The sequence below is a fragment of the Athene noctua genome, chromosome 17 (genome assembly GCF_965140245.1).
Source record: "Athene noctua chromosome 17, bAthNoc1.hap1.1, whole genome shotgun sequence".
NCBI lineage: Eukaryota > Metazoa > Chordata > Aves > Strigiformes > Strigidae > Athene > Athene noctua.
The window spans coordinates 13,077,877-13,099,712 of NC_134053.1; the positions used below are offsets into that span (position 1 = coordinate 13,077,877).

The window sequence follows — 21,836 nt, forward strand, 5'->3', positions numbered from 1 at the left end:
AAGATAGGAATGGTTGCATAGATGTTTGTAGAAATTTACCTGGGCAAGGAAGATTGGATTATTTGTGAATAATTTGTCCTAATATTGTAAAAGATGTATTTTTGTAATTTTCTTAGATCACTGTATCTCACATAGCTACATTTCTTAGAGGAATTTAAAGGGAGTATCCATACCCAAACAGATGAAGGACCAGCATCATGAGCAAAGAGGAGAATGAAATGTGGGAAAACAGGTATTTTACCCAGCACTTGTGATGGGAAAAGGACTTAGGTCTGTCTTAATAGAAAGCAAAACTGGAATAGACTGACATAAGTGGCGGACCTTTTCTGATTTAAGTCCAACAGCATTGCCTGCAGGGGAAAATACTCTTGGCAAAGACATTACTAGTGGTGAAAGCTTTACCGTAGCAGTTAAGCTTAGTTGTTTTCAGATAAAAACCTGATGTATTATTTAATCTCCATTCAGGCTTTTTTTTCCACCTGGTTAAAAAGGTAACAAGTAGGGCATCAAGATCATTTGGTGAGTGAACTTTAGATATTTTATTCAGCAAAAAGACCATTTTGGTTTCTGTTAGAAAAGTTGAATGGCTTAATTGCATGAGATTTAAGATTATTTTATGATACTTAAATTCAAAGAGTGCATTGTTTACTGTTGCTGCCAAGGCAAGATTAGCAAAAAAATGTAGTGGAGGATTTTTTTAATAGAAAATGGGGAATTTCTGTCAAAAACCAGGCTCTGTAGTGTAGACTGGAAGGATGTTCAGCCATGTCTGGTTGTCTTGATCTTTTTTGTTTTTTTCTGCAAAGACAGCCTTTCTACAGCAGAGGACATAAATAAGCAACTGTGTACCTAGGGCCTTGCTTACCTGGTAATGTTAACTTGTAGCCATTTTATCTCACTATCCATCCAAATGAACAAAGCTTTAAGTGGTCAAGTGATGGCTAAATACTGTCTCTTGAAATCCCTAGGCCATGGCTGCTCAGGCAGCTGTGTTTTAATCCAGAAGAAGGGTAGAGCTAGATCTGTTTGGTTTGTATATGCAGGGAACCTTGTGACGTGTCTGCTCTTAGTTGAGCAAAGCCGGTGCTGGAGAATGAGGTGACCCAGGGTGCTGCAGTGTGGACCTGTCCCTGCTGGGTGTAGCTGCTCCAACACGCCTCAGTCTCTCGCCCTTAGCACTGTGCTGCAGCTCCTTTCGGCTCTGTTCCAAACCAAGCATCAGTTGGAAGAAAGTTGATTAGATCAGATTAGGAAATCGTGGAGCACTGGGATGCTAAATGGCAATATTTCTGTTGGTTTAGTTTTGGTGATGGTCAAATGTAACTGTTTGCCAGTGGGGACCAGTAAATAAGGACTAGTACTGAGCTGCAGCCTTGTAGGTGACAGGATCCATGGAATTCTGGCTGGTGCGTTAACTTTTGCTCAATATTTTGATTAGTGTGTTATCCATAGTAACCAAACTTCAAATAATAACTCTTATTCCCAGAACATCCTTGGAATAAGTTTGACTGCTCCAAGGAGCTTTAGAAAGTGTAACTGGAATTTGTCTGTTAGACAAAAACAAATCTACAGAAGGAAAAAGTGACTTTTCCTTTCCTCGCATATGTAAAAGCTGTTGCCCCAGGAATTTGCCACAGAAGTAATGAATGAAAAGACTCTTGATCTATTTCTGATCTTCAGCTATTATTCACTCTCAACATTGTTGGAATACACTGAAGAAATGTATCAAACAGAACTATAATATTTGTCAAGGTTAATTTCTTAGCAGAAACAATAAAGGTGGTTTGAAACAGTTTTCATTACTAGTTAGGTTAACAACAGGTTTGAAGTCAGATGGTATGAGCAGGTGTGTTTTTTCAAGGAAAGAATGAACTGAGGAGATGATAGAAGGAATAAACATGCTGGATTGCAGTGGGAGTCTGACAGGGATTTATTGTTAAACTCTGGGTCAAGAAGAGAGAAAGCCTGAAGTAAATCTATAGGGAAATGGTTATAGCATGTGGGTGCTAGGAGCAGGAGGACTGGGTGTGCATGATGAACTTGTATTTTATCGTGAAGGATGCTCAACTTGATCTGTGCAGATGGGAACAAAAGCCCATTGAGTTGGCAAAAATAAATGACCTATCTACAAGGGAGATGCTTCTGGGTTTTTGCTTTGACACTGCTCTTGGGCAGTCTCCGCTTGTCTTCTGACTGCAGTGGAAGTGTTCTCTGTTTTCCACTGCAATTATCTGAGCTTTTAGTTCTGAGCCTTGCATTCAGTATCCTGAATCAGTGAATTCATTATCTGAGATTCTTTTGTTTCTGTATTCAGTACAGAAACACATTAATATTTTCATGTCCATCTATCCGAATTAGGTATTGTATTTTTAAGTTGAAACTTGTTACATTTTGCCTACATTCCTTGCTCTACCCCTCCTTAGGGGGGAGAAGAAAGGACAGCCTTGTCATATGCTCTTTTTTACGTTTTGTTTAATGCATCATTACCCCTTCTATTTATCCCCCGTGTAAGCTGGCTATATTTTCAGTTACCTTCACGTTGATGTCTTCCCTTAAATCTTATGCTTTTTTTTTTTCTTTTTCTGCTTTATTTCTGCACCCTTTTTCATGTATTTGATGTGGGATATTGTATTTGGATAATATGATATCCTTGATCCTTAATTTCTGTTGTGACATTAGTACTTTAGGCATGGCTTTCTGTCATTGTATTTCTGTCATTGTATTTATGCATCCCAATACTCCATTTGCCTTTTTGACTGCCTCTGCACACTGAACAGATGTTTTCAGAGAGCTGGCTACAGCAACCCCCAGGTCTTTTTCCTGTGTGGTTACAATTAATTTAAAATTCAGCAGTGTGTGTGAGTAGCTGAAAATATTACTACTACTGTATGCTACCCTACTTTTGTAACAAATGCATTTCATCAGCCACTATTCTGCTTCTGACTTCTCTCAAGTCTGAGCCACTCAAGGTGGACCTAGCTGTGTTTGTTTTTAACATAATGATGTCATCACCTCTGCTATGAGTGAATGTTATCTACAAGATGACTGAAACCTATTTGATGGTATTAAAAATAATATATAAAAATCTGTGTTGTTTAGATGCCTTCTCAAAAATAGCAAACAACTAAATGGCTATCTTGGTGATGATTTAAAATAGTGAATTATCATTAGAGCAAAAATAAAACTCAATCATATTTTACAGCAGTTTCTAAATGGCCTCTTCTTCCTATTCAGTATTTACAATAAGCCTGGATTTTGTTGCTTCTTAGCCATTGAACACACACATTCCAACATCAGCTGCTAGTTCCTTGGCTGCTGCTCATATGGAAATAGAGATATTTCTAGTTTACTCTTTAGGATGTATTCTTCTTTCATTTTCTTTGATATTCTTCTTGTTATATTTTCTTATTTTAGTGATGTCTCTGATATGAATTTATCTTGTCTGTTCCCTCGGGCCCTCAAATGTCAGTGTAAATGTCTGCTATTGCCACCCACAGAAGACACCTTTACTGAGCGCCCCTCTGTCCCTGTAGCCACCCTACTAATTTCTGTCACCTTTTATTTTTGTGCAGATATGCAGTAATCTGGTGTGGTTTAGGTGCTTTGCATAGAAACTGGGCCAGCAGTTAATAAATTTGACCCTCTCCTCATAATAGCTTTCTTTCATTGACTGTGTAAATCTTTAGATGGTGTTCGTCAGGTAGCCCAGCGATCAGAGAGTTTAATTTAAGCTTTGATGATGATTTCTGTTACTGATATCCATGGTGTCTTTTGCAACATCAGATTTTCATTATTGGAAATTATAGCAAGCAGAAATGCAGTCCCATGTTTTTTGCTAAAAGCTTTTCTATTTGGTTGGAAGAGGACTGCTTCTCGCCTTGTCTATTATGTTCATAGCACAGCATATTGCACTACTAAAGTATCTCATAAAATACTCTGTTGCCATGGTGATCTACCTTCCTCTTTTCCTAAAAGGACCCAGTAGGTCCTGGGAGACCAAGTCTACTTTCCTTGCCTGTGAGAAGATTAGTCACATTCCTTATTTTACCGTTATTTCTGTCTTGTTTTCTTGAGGACACCAAGTAGGTTTTGTTTACTGGTAATTTTTTTTTTCTCTCTGGGTTTAACATTCTGAAATATTAAATCTTAATACTTTAAAACTCATCTGAGGATATGCCTGTACATAAGGATGCAGTACTGAAGCATGCATTTTGAATTTCAAGTGGAAAAATGAAATCGAAGCATAGATTATTTAAAATGAGAATTAATGTCAGTTTAAACTGTATATTGATTATTTGTGATGCAATGCTAATTTAAAAAAAAAAAAAAAAAAGAAGAAAGAGCGTATGCTGAAGGGGCAGTTACTTGCCAGTTGACATATCCTAATGGCATATCCTAACCCAGGTGGCTGTTTCGCTTCTTCACTGCCTGCCTCTGCTGATCTCCCTTCGGTTGGAACCTAAACTGTGTTTGTCTGAAGAAGGCTCCAAGCTGACCTTCAGAGCGCTGGCTGTTCATGAGCCATGAGTTAATCTTAAACATCTGATTCCAGTGCCCAGTGAAGCAAACTCCCCTCCCCCCCTTCTGATTTAAAACTTTTTCTTTAGTTAAAGCTGCTAAAAATCTGCATTAAAGCAATGTTAAGGGCCTGTTTTGACCTGATAAATCCCAAGAAAATAAGACTTAAGGTTGAAATCACAGACCTGCACCTCTCCATTATCCAGTTATTGAAAGGGTCTTTGAGTGCTGCATATTCTTGTATAATGGGAATGATGGCACAGTACAGTGAGATGTAATTCGAGTTTTAACTCAGAATTTTTTTGTTTGCTAAAGCAAAATAGTTGTTTCAGTTCAGCAGTCTTTGTTTTAATTTTTTTTTTTAGTTTTATTCTGGAACTTGTAATTGATATGTTTGACAAAATATTGAGTTTGGGGGTTTTTTCCCCTCCTAATGTGTGTGTGATCTCCATTATGCTCTCCTACCTGGTAAGGAGCCATTCATCATTCCTGATTATACCCTTGGCTGAATGCTGGCATCAGTCACTGTGGGTTTTCTTTCTGTCTCAGCAGCCTGCTCTGCCCATTGGAGAATACAAGATTTCCGACCTCAGTGTTGCCTTTGAGACAATTACTGTATTCTGGTGTCTTATACACTAGCATATCAGCAACACTTTTTAGCTTACTTGTCAAGTACAACAAATTAGCAAAGGTGATAACGGTATATTAATTATAGGAAAATACAGTTGTCTCCTGAAGGGACAACAGTAGCACTCACTGGTGAGCTGCCAGAATCTTCAATAACTCTCCAGGAACCTCCTTGTGGAGAGAAAATAAATGTGTGTAGGTTTCAAGATGGAGTATTGAATTAATTATATTTTAACAAATGAGTGGCCCAAAATTACCCCTTCTCTTGAAAGTCTTAGTGACTGAAACTCCAATGGAGATGTTCTGATAGCCTCGTTTGAGGGTTTTGGCAGTGCAGGCACAAGATGTTCCTGCCCTGGCTGTTTATTCCTGTTTGCGTGGATAGATGTTGTGTGGGGCTGGGCAACAAATCCAGTCAGAAAACAAACTGTTGGGTTGTTAATTGTCTGGATCAGCTTCTTGATCGAATGCATGTGGGGTTTATAAGTGGCTGTGCTAGCACAGTGGAGAGGCAGGCTGCTGCTGAAAGCAGTTCATGAAATGCAGATAGAAAATTTGTCTCTTGAAGTCCTGGATGTTTTTCATGTCTTGCTAAATTAAGATGGAGTTATCCAAAGCAGCATAGGTGAGCATGGATGTATGATGCAGTTATGTTGCAAGTTAAGTTATAACTGAATTAGTCAAAACTGCTTAAGCTACTTCAGAGCTGTATTCTAGAATCCCAAACTTCAGTTTGGGAAGCGTAAATACAAGAAAGCTCCTGGAGCCATACCACAGTAGTACTCCAGAACACTGGAGTAATCCAATGCAGTGATGCTTGCTGAGCTTTGCAGATCTGAAGCAGTTTCAGGAAAGGAGGGAGGAAGTGGTGGTCAGAGACGTGTGTTAGTGATGCAAGATGCCTCTGATCTGGATTAATAGCATATTAGCACACTCGTTGCATAACTAAATGGCAGTGGAAATAGCTTCTGTAGTGTCTTAAAGTCCTGAAAGAGTCAAAGGAAGTAAGAAGAGCCTCCTGCACATATGACAGTGTCTGTGCTGTTTCTCCATCCAGTCAGTATTACATTTTATTCCTGCCTCTTCTTGAAATAATCTGGGTACAATGCTTGATTTTGAAGGGCTAGCAAGATCTTCTAGGAGAAGCATGCTGCATATAGTGAATTTACTTAATGTCAACATTTTTCTCTTAAACTAACAGGATCAGATCATTAGACATGTTCTTTGTGTCGTCTCTGAGCCAATATCCTGATGGCTGCTTTTTAAACAATAGAAGACAAATGTGAAGCCTTTTCTGAACCTCTTGAGGTGATGGAGGAAATGCAGCTTTTTCTCAGAATAAACAGTGAAAGCAGAACAACTTTCCCTGCCTTCTGTATATCCAAAGACTAAATTACCTGTATGCCTTTTTTAGTGGTGTTATTGAGGGAGAGGCTGAATCAAATGAGTCCTTTTTAACCTTTCCTCAAATGGTATGATTTTTCTTTTATATTTTAACAAGTAAATTTGTGTATGCGTGTCTTAAAATGGAACCTATTTTTTTTTCCTGTATTAAACTACATTCAGAAAAGAGCTGCTGGAGGTGTCAGGAGAGATGCGAATATGAATGTGACCTTAATAATATAAACGTTCCTCCAAGCATATTAGTAATATTTGTGGCCCAGTTCTCTATAAAACACAATTGTTAAAACCAAGCTATGAGATAATGGCAGTATTTATGCTTTTCCTTAAGTGAACTTGTGAGAAGATGGAGGAAATTTGTGTTCGTACATTTGTTCCTAAAATAGAAAAAGCTATGAAAAAACCCCTGGAGATCTGGAACCATCATGGAACAAACTTACCAAGGGAAAAATGGACCAGCAGTAGCAAAGAGAAGTACCAGTGTTTTTTGCTGATAGTGCCATGGTTTCAGGGCCGATGCCCACTGGTATACAGAACTCAGGCACGGGGCAGGAAGAAGAGTAAATACCTGTTGAAATGCTTTAGTTTTGGTTTCTATGACCGAGCATTATTACTTATATTGCTTAGTGATTAGTTTGTAACCCTGTGAGATAGGAGAGGACTTCAGCAAGTGGCAAGGCTTTTTCTTTCATGTGCAGTCCTTTCCCAGGATCTTAGTGCAGCTCTGGTCTGCACAAACCCTATTAGAGAGTGGCGAGAACATGTTTGCAGGGTGAAGGAGTTACTTTAGCAGCATTTGTCTGACACTGAGGGCACTCGGTGATGAGGAAATCACTCCTGATTGTAGTGTTGAGGTACTGTAGAAATTAATACCTTGGAAGGGTTGCATATATTTATAAATTTGATACACTTACTTGCTTTTATTCAGGTTTTTAAGAGATGTTGGGTGAAGTATTTTATGAATGTTCAGTTGGCCAGAAAATCAACTTCATACATCAATGTGTGTGGGTAAATTGGAGGGGGGGGGGGGGGGGGGGAGGCAAGCAGTAAATGCTCACTCAGCGAGATTGCCACTGCAGCTCTTTCTAATCTGGAAACCTCGGTTTTATTTGTAGTTGCTGTATTCTTTGGGTGACCTTGAACGAGTTTTGTTTCTCATTTTATCAGCTTCTGTCTTTTGTAAAGTGTGGACGGTACTGGCCTCAAAACCTCTGAGGGACAAAAGTACATGGACAGCCTTAGAGGGTGCCAGGTAACAACAACAACCCCCCCTTGCTGTGTGATCCTCCCTGATGTCTCCTCCTGTCCTTCAGAGCTTTATCCCTGCCTTATGCACCAACTGTTAGCTTCACTGAGGCTGTCTGAGAAATTAAATGCCTATGGTTGTAAAACAGACGGACCATTTTATTAATGTATTGTGTAAAGCTGAATGCTCTCATGGTGCGTGGTGGTATTTATAGATTTACTGTATTGTGACATATAAATATATTTCTATATAAAATACATAAAACATAAATATACATATTATATACTATTTTTATATATAAAAATGATTTTTATACTTCCATGATTCTATGATAGCTGCTGCATGTAAATAATTGCTGTAATTGTCATAAGGATGTTAAAATGATCCTGAAGAAGAGGTGTTCACAAAAGGGCCATCTTGTAAGCACATATGATGGCTGATATAGAGAACTTTCAGTTCTTTCTGGGTGTTGAATAAAAGCGGCATGCTATCTTTTTTTCTTTGCAGATTGCTACTACCTTTTTTCTTTCCAGATTTTCAGACATCCAGTGCTCTTTTCATAGAGGATAAATACTCTTTTCTTGTACACAGTTATTAGATAATAATGACATTTTGGACATTAGGCATCCATATTTCACTTTCATGTGTGTCTTTTATTACTAGCCATAAAAAATGCATATGCTAGAATAGGATAAACTTGGAAAGCCGGTGTAATATTAATGACTGATTCTGGCTGGTATGTGCTAGATTAAGTTTGTCTTCTTTTAGTAATAGTATTCCCACACAAGTTTTAATTTTTGTGGACTTTCAAAACAAGCTTTTTTGTGATTAATTCCACTCCTGAAGCAGACTTTGAACACTTGCATGAAACAGAGGTAGCCATTTTTAATGATCTGAGTGTGGAAAAAAATTCCTGTTATATGTGTTAATGGTTGCAGTAAAATAGGTCAGGAAGAGAGCTGGATGTGTTGGAGTCACTGAGGGTGGACCGAGCTAAAATGATAAACTGGAGTAGTCAAAAAGGCTATTTCCTAAAGTGTTATCTCTGGCTGGCACAGAGGAGGCAGGAAGGAAGGAGATCTATAAAAGGAGAAGTGTGTGGCAGGGAGAGATTCATGGGGCAGAGAAAGGGGGTGTGTAAGGGGGAAGGGTAATGCAGGGAAGACCAGACGTCTTGGGGGAAATATATTGGAGTGCTGTGGCTTTTTCTGCTGCTGCTTGAACCAGCAGCAGTATGAAGTTAGGCTTCAGAAGCCTTTCTTCAAACCTGTGGAGTGGACAAACAACGTATGGTGCACCGTGTTAATTCTCTAGAAATGGTGAGGTTCGGGATTTTTATTAATATAAGCTTATCATGAAGATCAATGGATTTTCTTAGAATGGTGCAGAATGTACTTCACACCTTCTCCTGTCTCATCAGAGGGAGGGAAAAAAAAAAACCAAAACTGAAAAAACCAAACACAATTTGTTTTGTTGTGAGAGGTGCTGGACCCTTTGTGACCAGACAATGTCTTTTTCTCCCTTCCATGAGTGCAGTCTGCATCTGTTTTCTTACTTTTTTTTTAAGGACCTACTGTGTGACTCTTTTTGGCCAGTTTTACTGTGGTATAGGTTCCAGAAAAATCAGTATCTGAGTTACATTTTCTTGCAAAAGGAGAATAAACAGTTTTTTAAATAGAAACCTACTTTTTCAAAATCAGCTAGTGTTATGACAAAAACTATGTAGCTACACTAGCACACTGTTATGTTAAAGGATGTTATTCATTGTCTTGCACTTACATAACAAAATCACTTTTTCTCCTAAATGATATCACAGGCTTTTCATACGTAAATATATACATGTCCCTTCACTAAAACACACCTTTTCCTTGGGTAGCACAAAGTAACATAATCAGTAGCGTAATTACATGTTAACCTCAGTTAAATCTAACTGTTCACCACAGTTTCTAACTTACTCTAAGGGGCAAATCAAAAGTCATGCCGTCTAAGCTAATGATATGAAAACTAATTTTAAAACCCATAGAAATTTTTAGTGTCCAGACAACAGTTGTTTATACTTCCTACATTTCTGGAAAACTGAGCTTGAAATGTAGATGGAAGTATACTTGCAGCCTCGTTACGCATTTACTATTTAAATGATCTGGTGGCAGGTAGATCTGGTGGCCACTGTGATTGCTTCAGCATCAGCGGTGTTGATCCTGCAGTTCTGAATTGTAATGCAGGTGAGTTGGAGTAGGTCAGCTCTCACTACCACATCATCCGGATGCTCTAGAGAGCTGTGGGAATAGATTTATCCAGTTGCTGTCTTTTTTTTTTTTTAATTTGATTATGTGATGGTCAAAATATAGACTCTTTTAAGAATATCTAAAAATAGCATTAACCACAAAATGGATACAGCTTTTAGGAAGCCATTACATTAATAGGTAGGAAACTCTGAGTGTGCTGGTGTCTCTTCAATCTTTCGTAAACAAATTTGATGATTTATTTTTGCCTCTGAATAGCACACAGTATAATACTAATGAATTTTTAATTGTCTAAAGTTTACTGTCTTTTAAGCAACATGATGAAGAACCTGATAAGTTACAGAAAAAAATCTGATGAAAATAGGGGGGCAATTTCCTCAATTTCATGACCCATATGTGATGTTTTAGAGATGTTTTGATGAGATCTGATTAAATTTATATTTCTCTGTGATGCTGTTTGGGCTAACATACATTAGGATTTAAAATGAGTCATGTATCTTTTCTCCTTCCAGATGTACTCCTGAATTATTTCAAGGGTGCTATGTTGAAATACTATGAAATGTTGTTCAGAGCAAGAAGCTTTTTTCTTTCCTAACTACACAAGGTTTATTTCACGTTTCCATGTTTTTAATCCCGTAAAGTAAACCTACAAAGCCCTAATAATGCATTCTAGATTTTTATGATAAAATACACGTTCTGGTTGAAGAAACATAATAGTGTTAATTACCCTTAAACAAAATAAGGGCATACATATTTTCATTAAATTGTTTTAAATTTAACTGGAAAATTACTGGGAAGCGTCACCCAGTGTCTCTTGCTGTGAAGTTTAGCTTATTCATTGCACACCTGTTGTAAAGCAGAAAGCTGTTTGACTTTTTAAATAAGGCTCAGGCTTTTCATTTGGTTTTAAGAGGCATTTTTATTTATGTAGTATCATAGATTTTAAAGGGTTTTTTTCAAATAATCTAGCTCACGATCTTGAGTAACTACAAATATACATATTTAGCAAAACAGACAGACTGTGAACGGCTTGCCTTTTGCCTCTAAGAGGCAAGTGTCCAGGTACTAAGAAACTCTGTCACACCTTTTATTTTAGTTCATATTTAAAATGCCACTTGCAGCCATGATCTGGGAAGTACCAGCTTGTTTCCTACTTTTGCTGACTCTCCCAATTGGGCTGATCCCCTGAGTTTAACTCATGATTGTGTTCTTAAAACATCATATGTGGTTTGGGTTTTGGGTTTTTTTGACAGCTGCAAACTTTTCAGAACATTGAAACATCTGTAGCAGGATAGTCAAGAGCATATGTTTTTTAAAGTAATTTGCTGAATTTTGAGCTATATATGTATTAGGGAAAGGCTGCCTGATGTTAACTTTGTTGCACATATTCCTAGGTTCCTTGAAAAGAAGGAAGAAAAAAAAAAAAACCCAAACAAAACCTTCAACAGTAAAGGAAGGCTGTTCCTGGCAGTAGTTCTTGAGGCTCTGTTGGGGAACCTGTCTAAAAAGAGACACCTGAATTTTGAGCTGGAACAGTATCTGACACCACATCTCCTTCTGTTTGTGTTGTTCCAATACTGTGAACATAGCAGATAACACTGTAAATATTTCTGGCTCAGAGATAATGGAAATACTTAAGAGTTGTATAAAGTCCTTAATAAAGAAGTAGTGTTCCTTGTTATGCATCCAGGGCTAAAAAAAAGGCTCCATTGTCACAAAATTGTTTATTGGAGCATTGCCTATTGGGAAGACCACCTTGGTTGTCAGATTTCTTTTCCTGTTTTCATGGAGGTTTGTGGGTATGAAGGGATGGTTACTATAAAGAAAAACTACAGACACCCTTTTTAAGCTGGGTTTACTACTACAGAAGGGCTACACAGTGCTCAAAAGTAGGTGTGAGATTAAGGACTATGTTTGTATCGACCTAAATAAGTGTACCAGAAGTATCTCAGATGCTTCCTCATTCTGTTCCTGTTTTTTTTAAACAACCATTGGATGAAAATGTAAAAAGCAAAACTCAAATGAAGCGTGTTATTTCACAGGTTTTAAAATTCTGTGGAGTTTCATGAAGCAAATTGCAGTAGGACTAATGATGGTGGTCTTTATGGAAACATTCATTGAGTCATGAGCTTGGGATCAGATGCAGAGAAAAGATGGCACTTTTGCCTTTGAACTGTAGGTTTGGAAGAGGATGTGGCTATTGGGATACCTGTTACATCCATTTTCTGCGAACCTGTTGTACAGCTTATGTCCAGAAAGGATGGCTAAACTTGCTGGAACATAACCATGGTGTCAAAACTTGGGTTATCAATGGTTGCAACTGTTTATGGTGAATGTTGCTGCCTGCATTTGTCCTGGGATTGCTGGATTCCGGCGGGTTGCGTTTAACTCCCAGCGTATCTCCATAGCACAACTCGGAGTGATGTTACTTTTAAGAAAATTTAGAGGATTGGTGTAATTTTTGCCTTGTATATTATACTTTTCCATAGGATGTTCATAAACAAGAACATAAATTAACTATTTCCTTTTGAGGATTACAGTTACTATCTGACTGCAGGTCAGGATCGATCAGTGCCACAGGTGCTACTACTTCCTCACTTCAGGTCCTAATCATCATTCTGCAATTACTGATACTTAAAATGTCAGCCATAAGGTCTTTTTGGAGAGCAAGGAGAGAGGCATTATATAGATGTGTTTTATGCGTTTGCATTCTGACATGTCTTGTAATATCCCTAAACTTCCTGCAGTAGCTCGTGTGTCTCTGCCAGGAGGACTTCCAGTGACTACAACTGCCACTGATTCCTTTGGAAGGCTGGCATGTTGCTTGACTTCATGCTTGCTGAAATGTTCCCTATGACTAAAACTAATTCTTGGCTTTAAGCACACTGGGTTTATGTTTTTATTTTTTAAATAAGTTTATTGTCTTATTCATGATGTGTAAATACTAGCTATAGAAGAGTTGCAAATAAAATGTTTCCTTTAAAACTACTGCTTCTAATCAGGCAAAAAAGTTGCCTCAGTGAAGGTATGTATCTACAATAAGACCTACAAGTTATTAGTTTAATTTCATATCCCAGGGGCACCGTGCACAGTGATCACCTTAGTAAAGTTCTGATTCAGGGGTTTTTATTCGCATGAGTAATCTTGTTAACTGTAAATGACCTGACACACATGTGAATACTGAATCAAAGTATGTGTGTGTCAGGATCATATCTGAAGTGGATTGCTGACTTGAATCCTTGTCAAAGAAAAATTCTTGTAGTTCTTTTTAGTAGTTGTAGGTAGTGAAGATCTGTGATTGCATTCAAATATTATGCAAATATTAGTAAAAATGGTGTGGTAATTAACTTGAATATTCTGGGAAGTTATTTCTTTGAAAAGCAGAGCAAAAAAGGTAGCATTTGAGGAGCTATTGTGAGTCTCAGCTGCGAACTGTATGACGAGGCACCTTTTGTGCTTATGTTCTGGTTATGTTATCCAGCTTTCGTTGCAGACTGTGTCCTGATTCCTGAACCTGGTTCCTGTGCTGCATGTCCTCAAGGGAGTGCTGTCCTGATATCTGCAGACCATTTTTAAATGCTCAAAAATATTTTCCTTTGCTGCTGAAGGTCACTGTGAACCTTCCATTTCTGTTATGTACAAATTGGATCATTTTGCTTAGAAATTTGCAGAAAGACCATGAGAAGACTTGCTGCTTCTAAAACAGAGTGAAATCTTTTGAGTGTCTTGGATTAGCGATTGATTTAAGCAAACAAAGGCTGTAGTACTGTTGCTTTTTGTATACACTGGCAGCAAACTTGTAAGTAGCTTGAATTTATATACCAGATACACATATCTGACTGTTTTAAGCATTAAAATAAACTAAGTGCTAATATACTAGGAAAAAACACGTATGTTGCTTTCAGTTACATAATGCTAGCTGGGAAAGTAATTATTGACAATCAAAGAAATTACACTGAAAAGCTTAAAATATGGGGGTTCAAGTGTCTTAAAAAGCCAAAGTACCTGATTTTAGGAAGTAATGGACTGTTCATCCTAGGTTGTGGTCTGCATGTGAGGGAATTAGCTGAAAAGCACTGGATGAAATATTTGTGTATGGCCTTGCTAGCTAGCCATATGTAGCGATTAAAGGGAAGAGAAAAAGCTCTTATGTCTTAAAAAAAAAAAACAATCAAAAACAAACACCAAAATCAAACACACAAAACAATGTAAGTTTATGTTTGAGGACTGCAGTGGAACTTGAGCACGTGCCTACTTTGAACTCAAAAGGTTTCTTATTCAGGACAGTTTTTATTGGCTGAATTTATCTGAGAATTTCCTTCTTAATGTCGTATTCCAGAGTTTTGGAGATTCTGCAGAGACTGAAATGAAGAAAGGGGACTCTATGTGTTTGTCATTCTTGGAAAAGGAATTCTAGTGTAAAATTATTTCCCAATAAAATACTCATCTAAAAATGAATGCATGAGCCATGTCATGTTGCTCTTCCTATGAGTGGAATCTACTGCTGTTCCACCCTGTTTCCTGTACTTTGTTTTTCTGCTTGAAGTGGAAAACTTTTGTCGTTGTTTTGGGAAGTACCGTGGTATAGTTAGGAACTAAAATGAATTTTATATATTTCTGTACACATTTGAAATAGGCCTGTAGTGTTGTGAAATGCAATTCAAGTTGTGTTGTACAAGCCACACACTTGCACTTCATGGGAGTGAAACTGAGATGCTTGTAGGGTGTGAAACCATCTTGTGTGTATTGACTGGGCTGTGAGCTGGCATGCTGGGCAGGTTGCCCATTGTTTAGTAAACTTGACAATGAAAGAAGTAAATACCTTCTCATACCAGTGTCTGTGAAGACATCTTGTTAGCAGTCACAGAATTTGAGTGCACAAGTATAACTGTCATCTTATACATGGAAGTAGTTTTAGATCCATGGAATATTTGGAAATTTGGGTTGTTTAGCCCTTGTTAAAGGCACTTCCGTTATGTTTTGTTGCTTCATTTATATTCAAGTCAAGGTCTTTTCTGTTGTTATAGAACCTGGAGCTCATAATTGGTAGCTAGAGAACTTTTGTGCAAACATATGTAGCAAAAGCAGTAATGCAACATGTGTCACTATTGTTTCTTGTTCATAGTAGCATGCTGCTGTCTGCTTCCCAGGCTGACAGGTCCCATACTCTACCATCATTTTCTGGTGAAACTCCATGATAAGACCTGCTGTTGTCTCTCCCCAACCACTAAAAGCACCAGGTTATCATGCCATTTAGCATACGAGAGGAGCAGAGAATCCTTGAAACACTATGGCAAAATGACAGTGGGCCATAACTACAGCAGTAACTACCCACTCCATCAAGAGGGGGTCATTTTGTCTGGATTAAGTTCCCAAGTTGTGTTTGAAGGGCAGGAGAGGAGGGGAATAGTACAGCAAACTGCTCTAAGCAGAATTGCTTCATTGGTATAAGATTGTCTTGCACTTGTAGTTTTCAATACAGTTCTTCAGCATTTCACTCTTGCTTTGGGCACTGCTGTGCTAGGCAGGCCACAGATTGCCTGGCCCACTTCCCATAAAGAACTCAATTTTAGAGTAACTAGTGATTTTACTTTCCTCTGCCTGTGACATTACAGGGAGACAGAGATGTTGCCATATAGATGTGTCCAATGTAACAGTGGTTTTCCAATTGTAGATGGAATGCCCTTTAAAAACAACTTTATGGTTTTCATAATACGTTCTGTAATCTTCATTAGATAATTATTTTCTCAGAGAATCTTTAAAATATTTTTCTTAGTATCATTTCTGATGCTGAATTTACTTGAAAGAATTCATCCTATTTTTCTAGCCCCTTACAGTATTTCAGAAATGGGGCACGGCAGTTTTTCCTCCAAGGCAGGGATTTTTCTCTAGTAAATGTTGACTGAGAGCTTTAATTTCTAGGTAGGCCGTTTGAGGCATCTCCAAATGACCCTGTCTGAACAAAATGCTGATCTCAGAAACTCTTAAAATGTTGAGTCACTTGTCACTTCCCTAAGTCACCGCCAGTGTGATTAATGCTGTTTTTCATTTGAGATCTTCAGAACATGCAGAGTCTCAAATGCTGCTTTAGGTGTGCTTTTTGAAGGATGAAGAGTGGAAATTGGGCTTCTAGTAGAAATTGTTTCGTGGTGTGTTAATTCAGTAGTTTGGTAGCTGAAAGAATTTGCTTAAATTGACCATACCTTGAACTGGAGTTTTTCTACTAATGACATTCGATTCCCAAAATGCTCCGCCATTATTTAAACCATCTTTATGTCAGTCTTCACATGTCTAGAAGAGAGTTGTAATAATAAGAATTTGTGACTTTGCCATCTGACCTCAAGGTGATCTGATTTGTGTCTTTTCTGTCTTATGCTGTCCCGTGCCTGAATTGCATATCAGGTGCTGTAATGTGGTCATGCAAAGGATTCTCAGTGTTTGTACCAAGAGGCATGGCATAGGCTATGGGATGGTATGGAGCAGTTGGTGGTTGCCTTCAAATCAAAAGGACTCAAGTTGCTTTTGATACACTTTCCATCCTAAGTTTTTCTGGTAATCATTACTGGAAAATAATAATCCTGCTGAGATTTACTTATTGTACAGCCTCACCATGTATGCCTGTCCCAATTGGAGAAGGACGTTGTTACTTAGGCCTTAACTTCAAGTATTGACATCTAGCTTCCCATTTTAAATACTAATTTATCCTTGAATATTAGAGCTGCGCAGACTTTGTTTATGGAAGAGAAATTAATTTGACTGGAGATGGATAAATTGTTTTCTTTGTCAGTTTGTTTTTATTGTTCTAAAGCCAAAAGGATTTTTCACTTGTCTAAAGAGTGCTAGACCAGAAATGCTGCATTCTTTGCCCCTGTCTGCAGGCATATAGTAAATATATCACCTTTGGGTGAGGCCAATCAGCTGAGAATGAATAATCATTTTATTCATCTGGCTTTTGTCACTAGTTTATACTTGAGATTTTTTTTTTTTTTTTTTTTAAAACCCTAAACATTGCAGAACCATTTTCTGGAGCTCTTCAAATAGCTTTTTAACAGCTCAATAGTATTGCCCTGTGTTGAGAACAGTAGGCAAAAATAGCATTTTTTGGTAATGTTAGCTACTAGCAGGAAGACTTCTGCTTATTTAATTTTTTCGTAGTAAATGAGAAGATGAGATTGTCATTAATTCAGGTGTATATTAATTCAGATTTTGGCAATGTAACCGTTGCAGTATGCTCTACTTGGAAGCATTTTTACTGTGGATGTGGCTACAGGATAACTGTTTCTGTGAGGGCAAGCTGATTCCATGCTCACAGTGTGTTTGACTCCACTGAGAGGAAAGCTGTGTCTGTTTGGTGGTGTTGCTACACAGGTGTAGGAGTGGGTGACTGCAGTGAGTTGCATCCTTGACTATGAGCAGTCAGCTGATGATTGGCCCCCTTTTTCATCTTTTCATTGCTCATTGTCTCTTCAGTGGAATCCAACGTTGTTAGACTTACTAATGCGTAGGACTTTCTTTGAAGGCTTGTATGTCATCAGGCACAACATACTGAGCTAAATAATAGGCTCAGCTTTGTGAGCTTTGTACTTTTTATAGGCAATCTAAAAAGTGCAGTCTAAGAGCAAATTTCCATGTTCCTCCTATCCCCCAGCAGTCTTAAGAGTCTTTATAAAAGTCAAAGAACTTGGCATTTAACCTCTTTTCGTGGTTTCCTATCTTAATGATACACAGCAGGCCAAGGGAACACAGAACACAGGAAGTTCATATCCTCACCTGGAGACACCCCATGAGCATTCACAGCCAGTAATCCTTTTATTAATAACTGGGCTTTTAAATGGTTCTTTGATTGTCCAAGGTCTTTTCTAGATGTAGTTTTTTTGTGTATTAGAATAAGGTATAAAACTTAAAACACTTTTTCTAAATACTGATATTTGTTTTCCCTTGCAGAAAAAGAGAGTGCATAGAGTCTGGGGGGACGAGAGCACAGGACAATGCTGCTGAAAGGAATCTGAGCCACAGAGCATGCTTTGTGCCACAGTTACCCAGGTATTCTCCAGCAGAGTGTTTTGTGCCCCTAATGAATTACAGTTTGTTGTGCTTGTTGTTCCATTACATATCATCCTGAGCCAAGGAGGCTGTCTCAGCCCCAGACCAGAATTATCTTCTGCTTTCATTAGTCCATCTGGATGGCACTTGTACTCTGTTTTAATTTTATCCAGTTGCTGAATTTCAGCTGGTCTCTCTTTAAATGTTATACTGGCTTATATCATGAGGTAGGCTGAACACTTTAGTGTATGTTTTCAGAAGTCTTTTTCTTTTATGCACACAGAAGATCTAGTCTCAAAAAATGAGATGCTGAACTACATATCTGGAAGTAGTTTTGAGACTTCCTCCAGGCTGTTAAACTGCTCCAGTTGACTCACTGGCAGATCATCTGCTGGGTTTCAGAAGTCAAAAGCAGATGGGTAGAGGCATCTGTCGTTGCTTTGCACACCAGTGTCTAATGAACCAATACAATATTTTCAGGATGTTTTGATAGGAAATGCGAAACTTTCTGATGTTTTGTGTTGGGGTATTTCTTTTCCATAAATAAAATTTTGGGGATGAATATTTAAAAATCTTCATTTAAGTGCAGCTCAGTTCTATGCTATCTAATTATACGCTTATGTTAAAGAAGGATGTTAAAGAGATAAAGGTCTGATTTACATGATGGAGTCTAGGATCACAGTCCAACAGATCTATAGCTGTCTTAGAGGTGTGAAAGATAAATAAATAAAAGAAATCATATGATTGTGAAGTGTTTCTGTGGAATAGAAGCTAACTTTTCTACTAGCACCAGCTGGCATGTGGGAGTAGAGAAACAGAGCAAACAAACAGCAGAGAAAAATAGGAGCAACAATAGTGATAGTCTAAAAACTGACACATTAGGAGACCAGCATGAAGAATAACAAACTTGTATCACAGGATGTTTTGCATAGCAACACGGCTCTTGTCTTCAAGTGGACTTTAGTGTAACTGCAGCTCTTGCTTCCTGTATGAGATAAAGAGCTGCTGTACTCTGAATGCATTTTAATCTCTGTATCTAAATTGGACTAATAATTAGAAAGAATTAGCTGAAGGAAGTGATAGCAAAGTCTATTGCTCCTGAAAGTGTTTCCTCTTATTTTGCTGTCAGAAGTGAGAACAGAAACATGTGTAAAGAAAAAAGATTAAAGATGAACTCCTTTACCAGGTGCTGAATGCTGTCTACAAACTGCTTTGTCGATGAAGGAAGAAATTGATTGGAAATTGAAAGCACAAACTACTTCATAATATTGTTCAACATGCGCAAAGGGGTGCCAAAGGACCCAGAAATAGCTGACCTGTTCTACAAAGATGATCCTGAAGAAATATTTGTGGGTTTACATGAAATTGGACATGGAAGTTTTGGAGCAGTTTACTTTGTAAGTATAGTTCTCTACCTCCTTTTTGGAAAACAGAACCATATTAAGTGACATTTTAGAGATTTTGAGCATCTGTAAAAGGGAGTGTCCTTTGAGCTCTGTGTATAAGCTTTCTCATAACACATCTCAAAAATGTGTTTCCAGAGCACTCCTGAGCTCTTTACAGTTACAGCTGTATTTATAGTAGCAGTTGACTGTAGTCTTAATAATGCACCCAGCCATTCAGGTTAAGTACACGGTATCTTCTGCTGTCTGATGCTGAAAGTTGAATTGAAGCAGTTGGAAATTAATTTGCCAAACTGGAATTTCAAGATACACTACTTGGTGTTCATATGCTTGTAAATCATTGCAAATTAATAGATGTAGTGAATTAAAAGATTCAAAAGGCATTTGGAGTTAAAAGCTACTTTTGTTAATGAATTGGTATTGTGGCTGCTTGGGTAAAGATACGATGGAAGTCATATCAAATTGCATTCAGGCATTTGAATGATTTCTCTGATGCTCTGATAATTTAGGAATTGGAGATGTCTCTGAAATACCATTTTGTTTTGTCACCCTCCCTGTCCCCATGTTCATCTCATAACATGCTATCTTCAATAGCAAATGCTTACATGGCAGAAGAAAGAGAAAGAGCTGTAAGAATTCAAGTGGGAAGGATGTATTGTGTTAATACAGTCAAGAGAATTTAATCTGAAAAGTGAGAAGAACAGTGCTTTTACAATTACTATCAAAGTCAAATCTAAAATATTCATTTTGGAAATAATTATAATTCAGTCACTATCAGTGAAACTAAAATAGAATTCACTATGAAAAAATCAATTGAAAATGAAATTAAAGCTGCTTGGTAGCATGGCCTGTCACTCCAGAAGATAAAGTTCAATAGAACTGAAATTTCTGAATATCAGATATTGAAGTATTTAGATAAGTACCCTTACACATGTAGCTCCAGAATCTGACAGTAGCTAGCATAAATTATGTGCAAGCACTCCAATTCATTGTTTATAATTGCATACAGTGATGGAGGTGTTGGTGGAAGTGCTGTCAGAACTGGAGAGGAGCCTGATATTTTGTGTCAGATAAGCAGTGCATGTGTGTTTTTAGGGATAACAATATAATTCCTCAGTGTATAATCTGGTTGTAATGATACAGGGGGGTTACTGCCATGGGGATTGTCAACAGTGGGACAGGTACTTTTAGATGGAGTCACAGGCTGGTGAAAATATAATGTTAAATGTACTACACGTGTAAGAGGATGAGACTGTAAAACTTACAATACATGTTGATCCACTCCATTAGAATAGCAAGCATTTTCTGAGATGGGAGTAGGGAGGTCCTACCCAGTGTTTTTCAAAACCAAAGCGAAAGAGTGCATGGTATGCTTCATGGTAAAGATGAAGTAGTGAAGGTGCCACCTTTATCACTGAACTCGGGTGTTCGGAAGTTCCTCATACTTTGAGGGGAAGGGCATGAGGAGTGTTAGAGATCCAGTCTACCAAGCAGCCTTACAGCTGAGCTGTTACTGTGGTTAGGTAAAAGACTTTTGATTCCCTGATGCTTTTCTTCCTCCTTTTCCTGGATGCTCTATTTAACTGGTCTGTGCTTTAAAACATTGGAGAGTTCAGCCAGACTGCAGATTCTTGCAGTACCGTAGCAGTAGCTGCATCCTCCAAGCCTGAGGGTGATTGCAGTCATGCCTATAGTAACACAGTCATTAGATGCATCACCACTTTTCTGTGATACATCAACATTTACCTGCCACTGTTTGAAACTTAAGCTTTCCTTCCTGTTGCATGAAGCACTTGGCATCCAGTAAATTGTTCTTTGGAGTCTTTGCCCTGTCCTGCTGTGGACGTAAGTCACAAGTAGGAACTCACCTGTCTGGAGTTTTCAGTGCACAGTAGTCTGGGATCCATCCATCTGTTCACCTGAGGAATGCCTCTAGCTATACCCTGCTTTGTATGGGTCAAGCTAGAGCTCTTTCCCTACCACGCAGGGGATGCTCTGCATCTCTGTCTTGTTTTTCCTCATTTTTTAAAAAACTTTTGTAGCTGGTCTTGCATATTGATTCTTATACATCTTGGAGTAAGGCAGGGGCTGAGAACAAGATCACAGATCATCATGACAAAATTCCAGGGATCCTGACGTGCTTGGTATCAAGAGGAGAACAGGTCAAAAAAACTTTGAAATAACAGGGCTCTTTAAATCCTGCAAAAGGATGGGGAAGAGACTTCAGGTACTTTAAAAGGGACAGGGCATGGATTGTTATGCTCTTGCTGCATCTCTGACCTTTTTATTTAAATTAGTACTGACACTACTACAAACAGCAAATATATTGATCTGTATCTTGGTTTTGCGGATTAG

At 38.1% G+C, this 21,836-nt stretch overlaps 1 protein-coding gene across 1 annotated transcript in view; it reads left to right on the forward strand.

Moving 5' to 3' along the window:
- The window catches only part of TAOK3 (TAO kinase 3), a 92,546-nt gene that overhangs the window by 23,375 nt on the left and 47,335 nt on the right, over positions 1 to 21,836 (forward strand). The window contains exons 3-4 of the mRNA XM_074920708.1: positions 17,980 to 18,078; positions 19,265 to 19,475. Coding sequence (XP_074776809.1) covers positions 19,356 to 19,475 — 120 coding nt within the window. The 5' untranslated portion in view covers positions 17,980 to 18,078; positions 19,265 to 19,355. The remainder of the gene's footprint in view (positions 1 to 17,979; positions 18,079 to 19,264; positions 19,476 to 21,836) is intronic.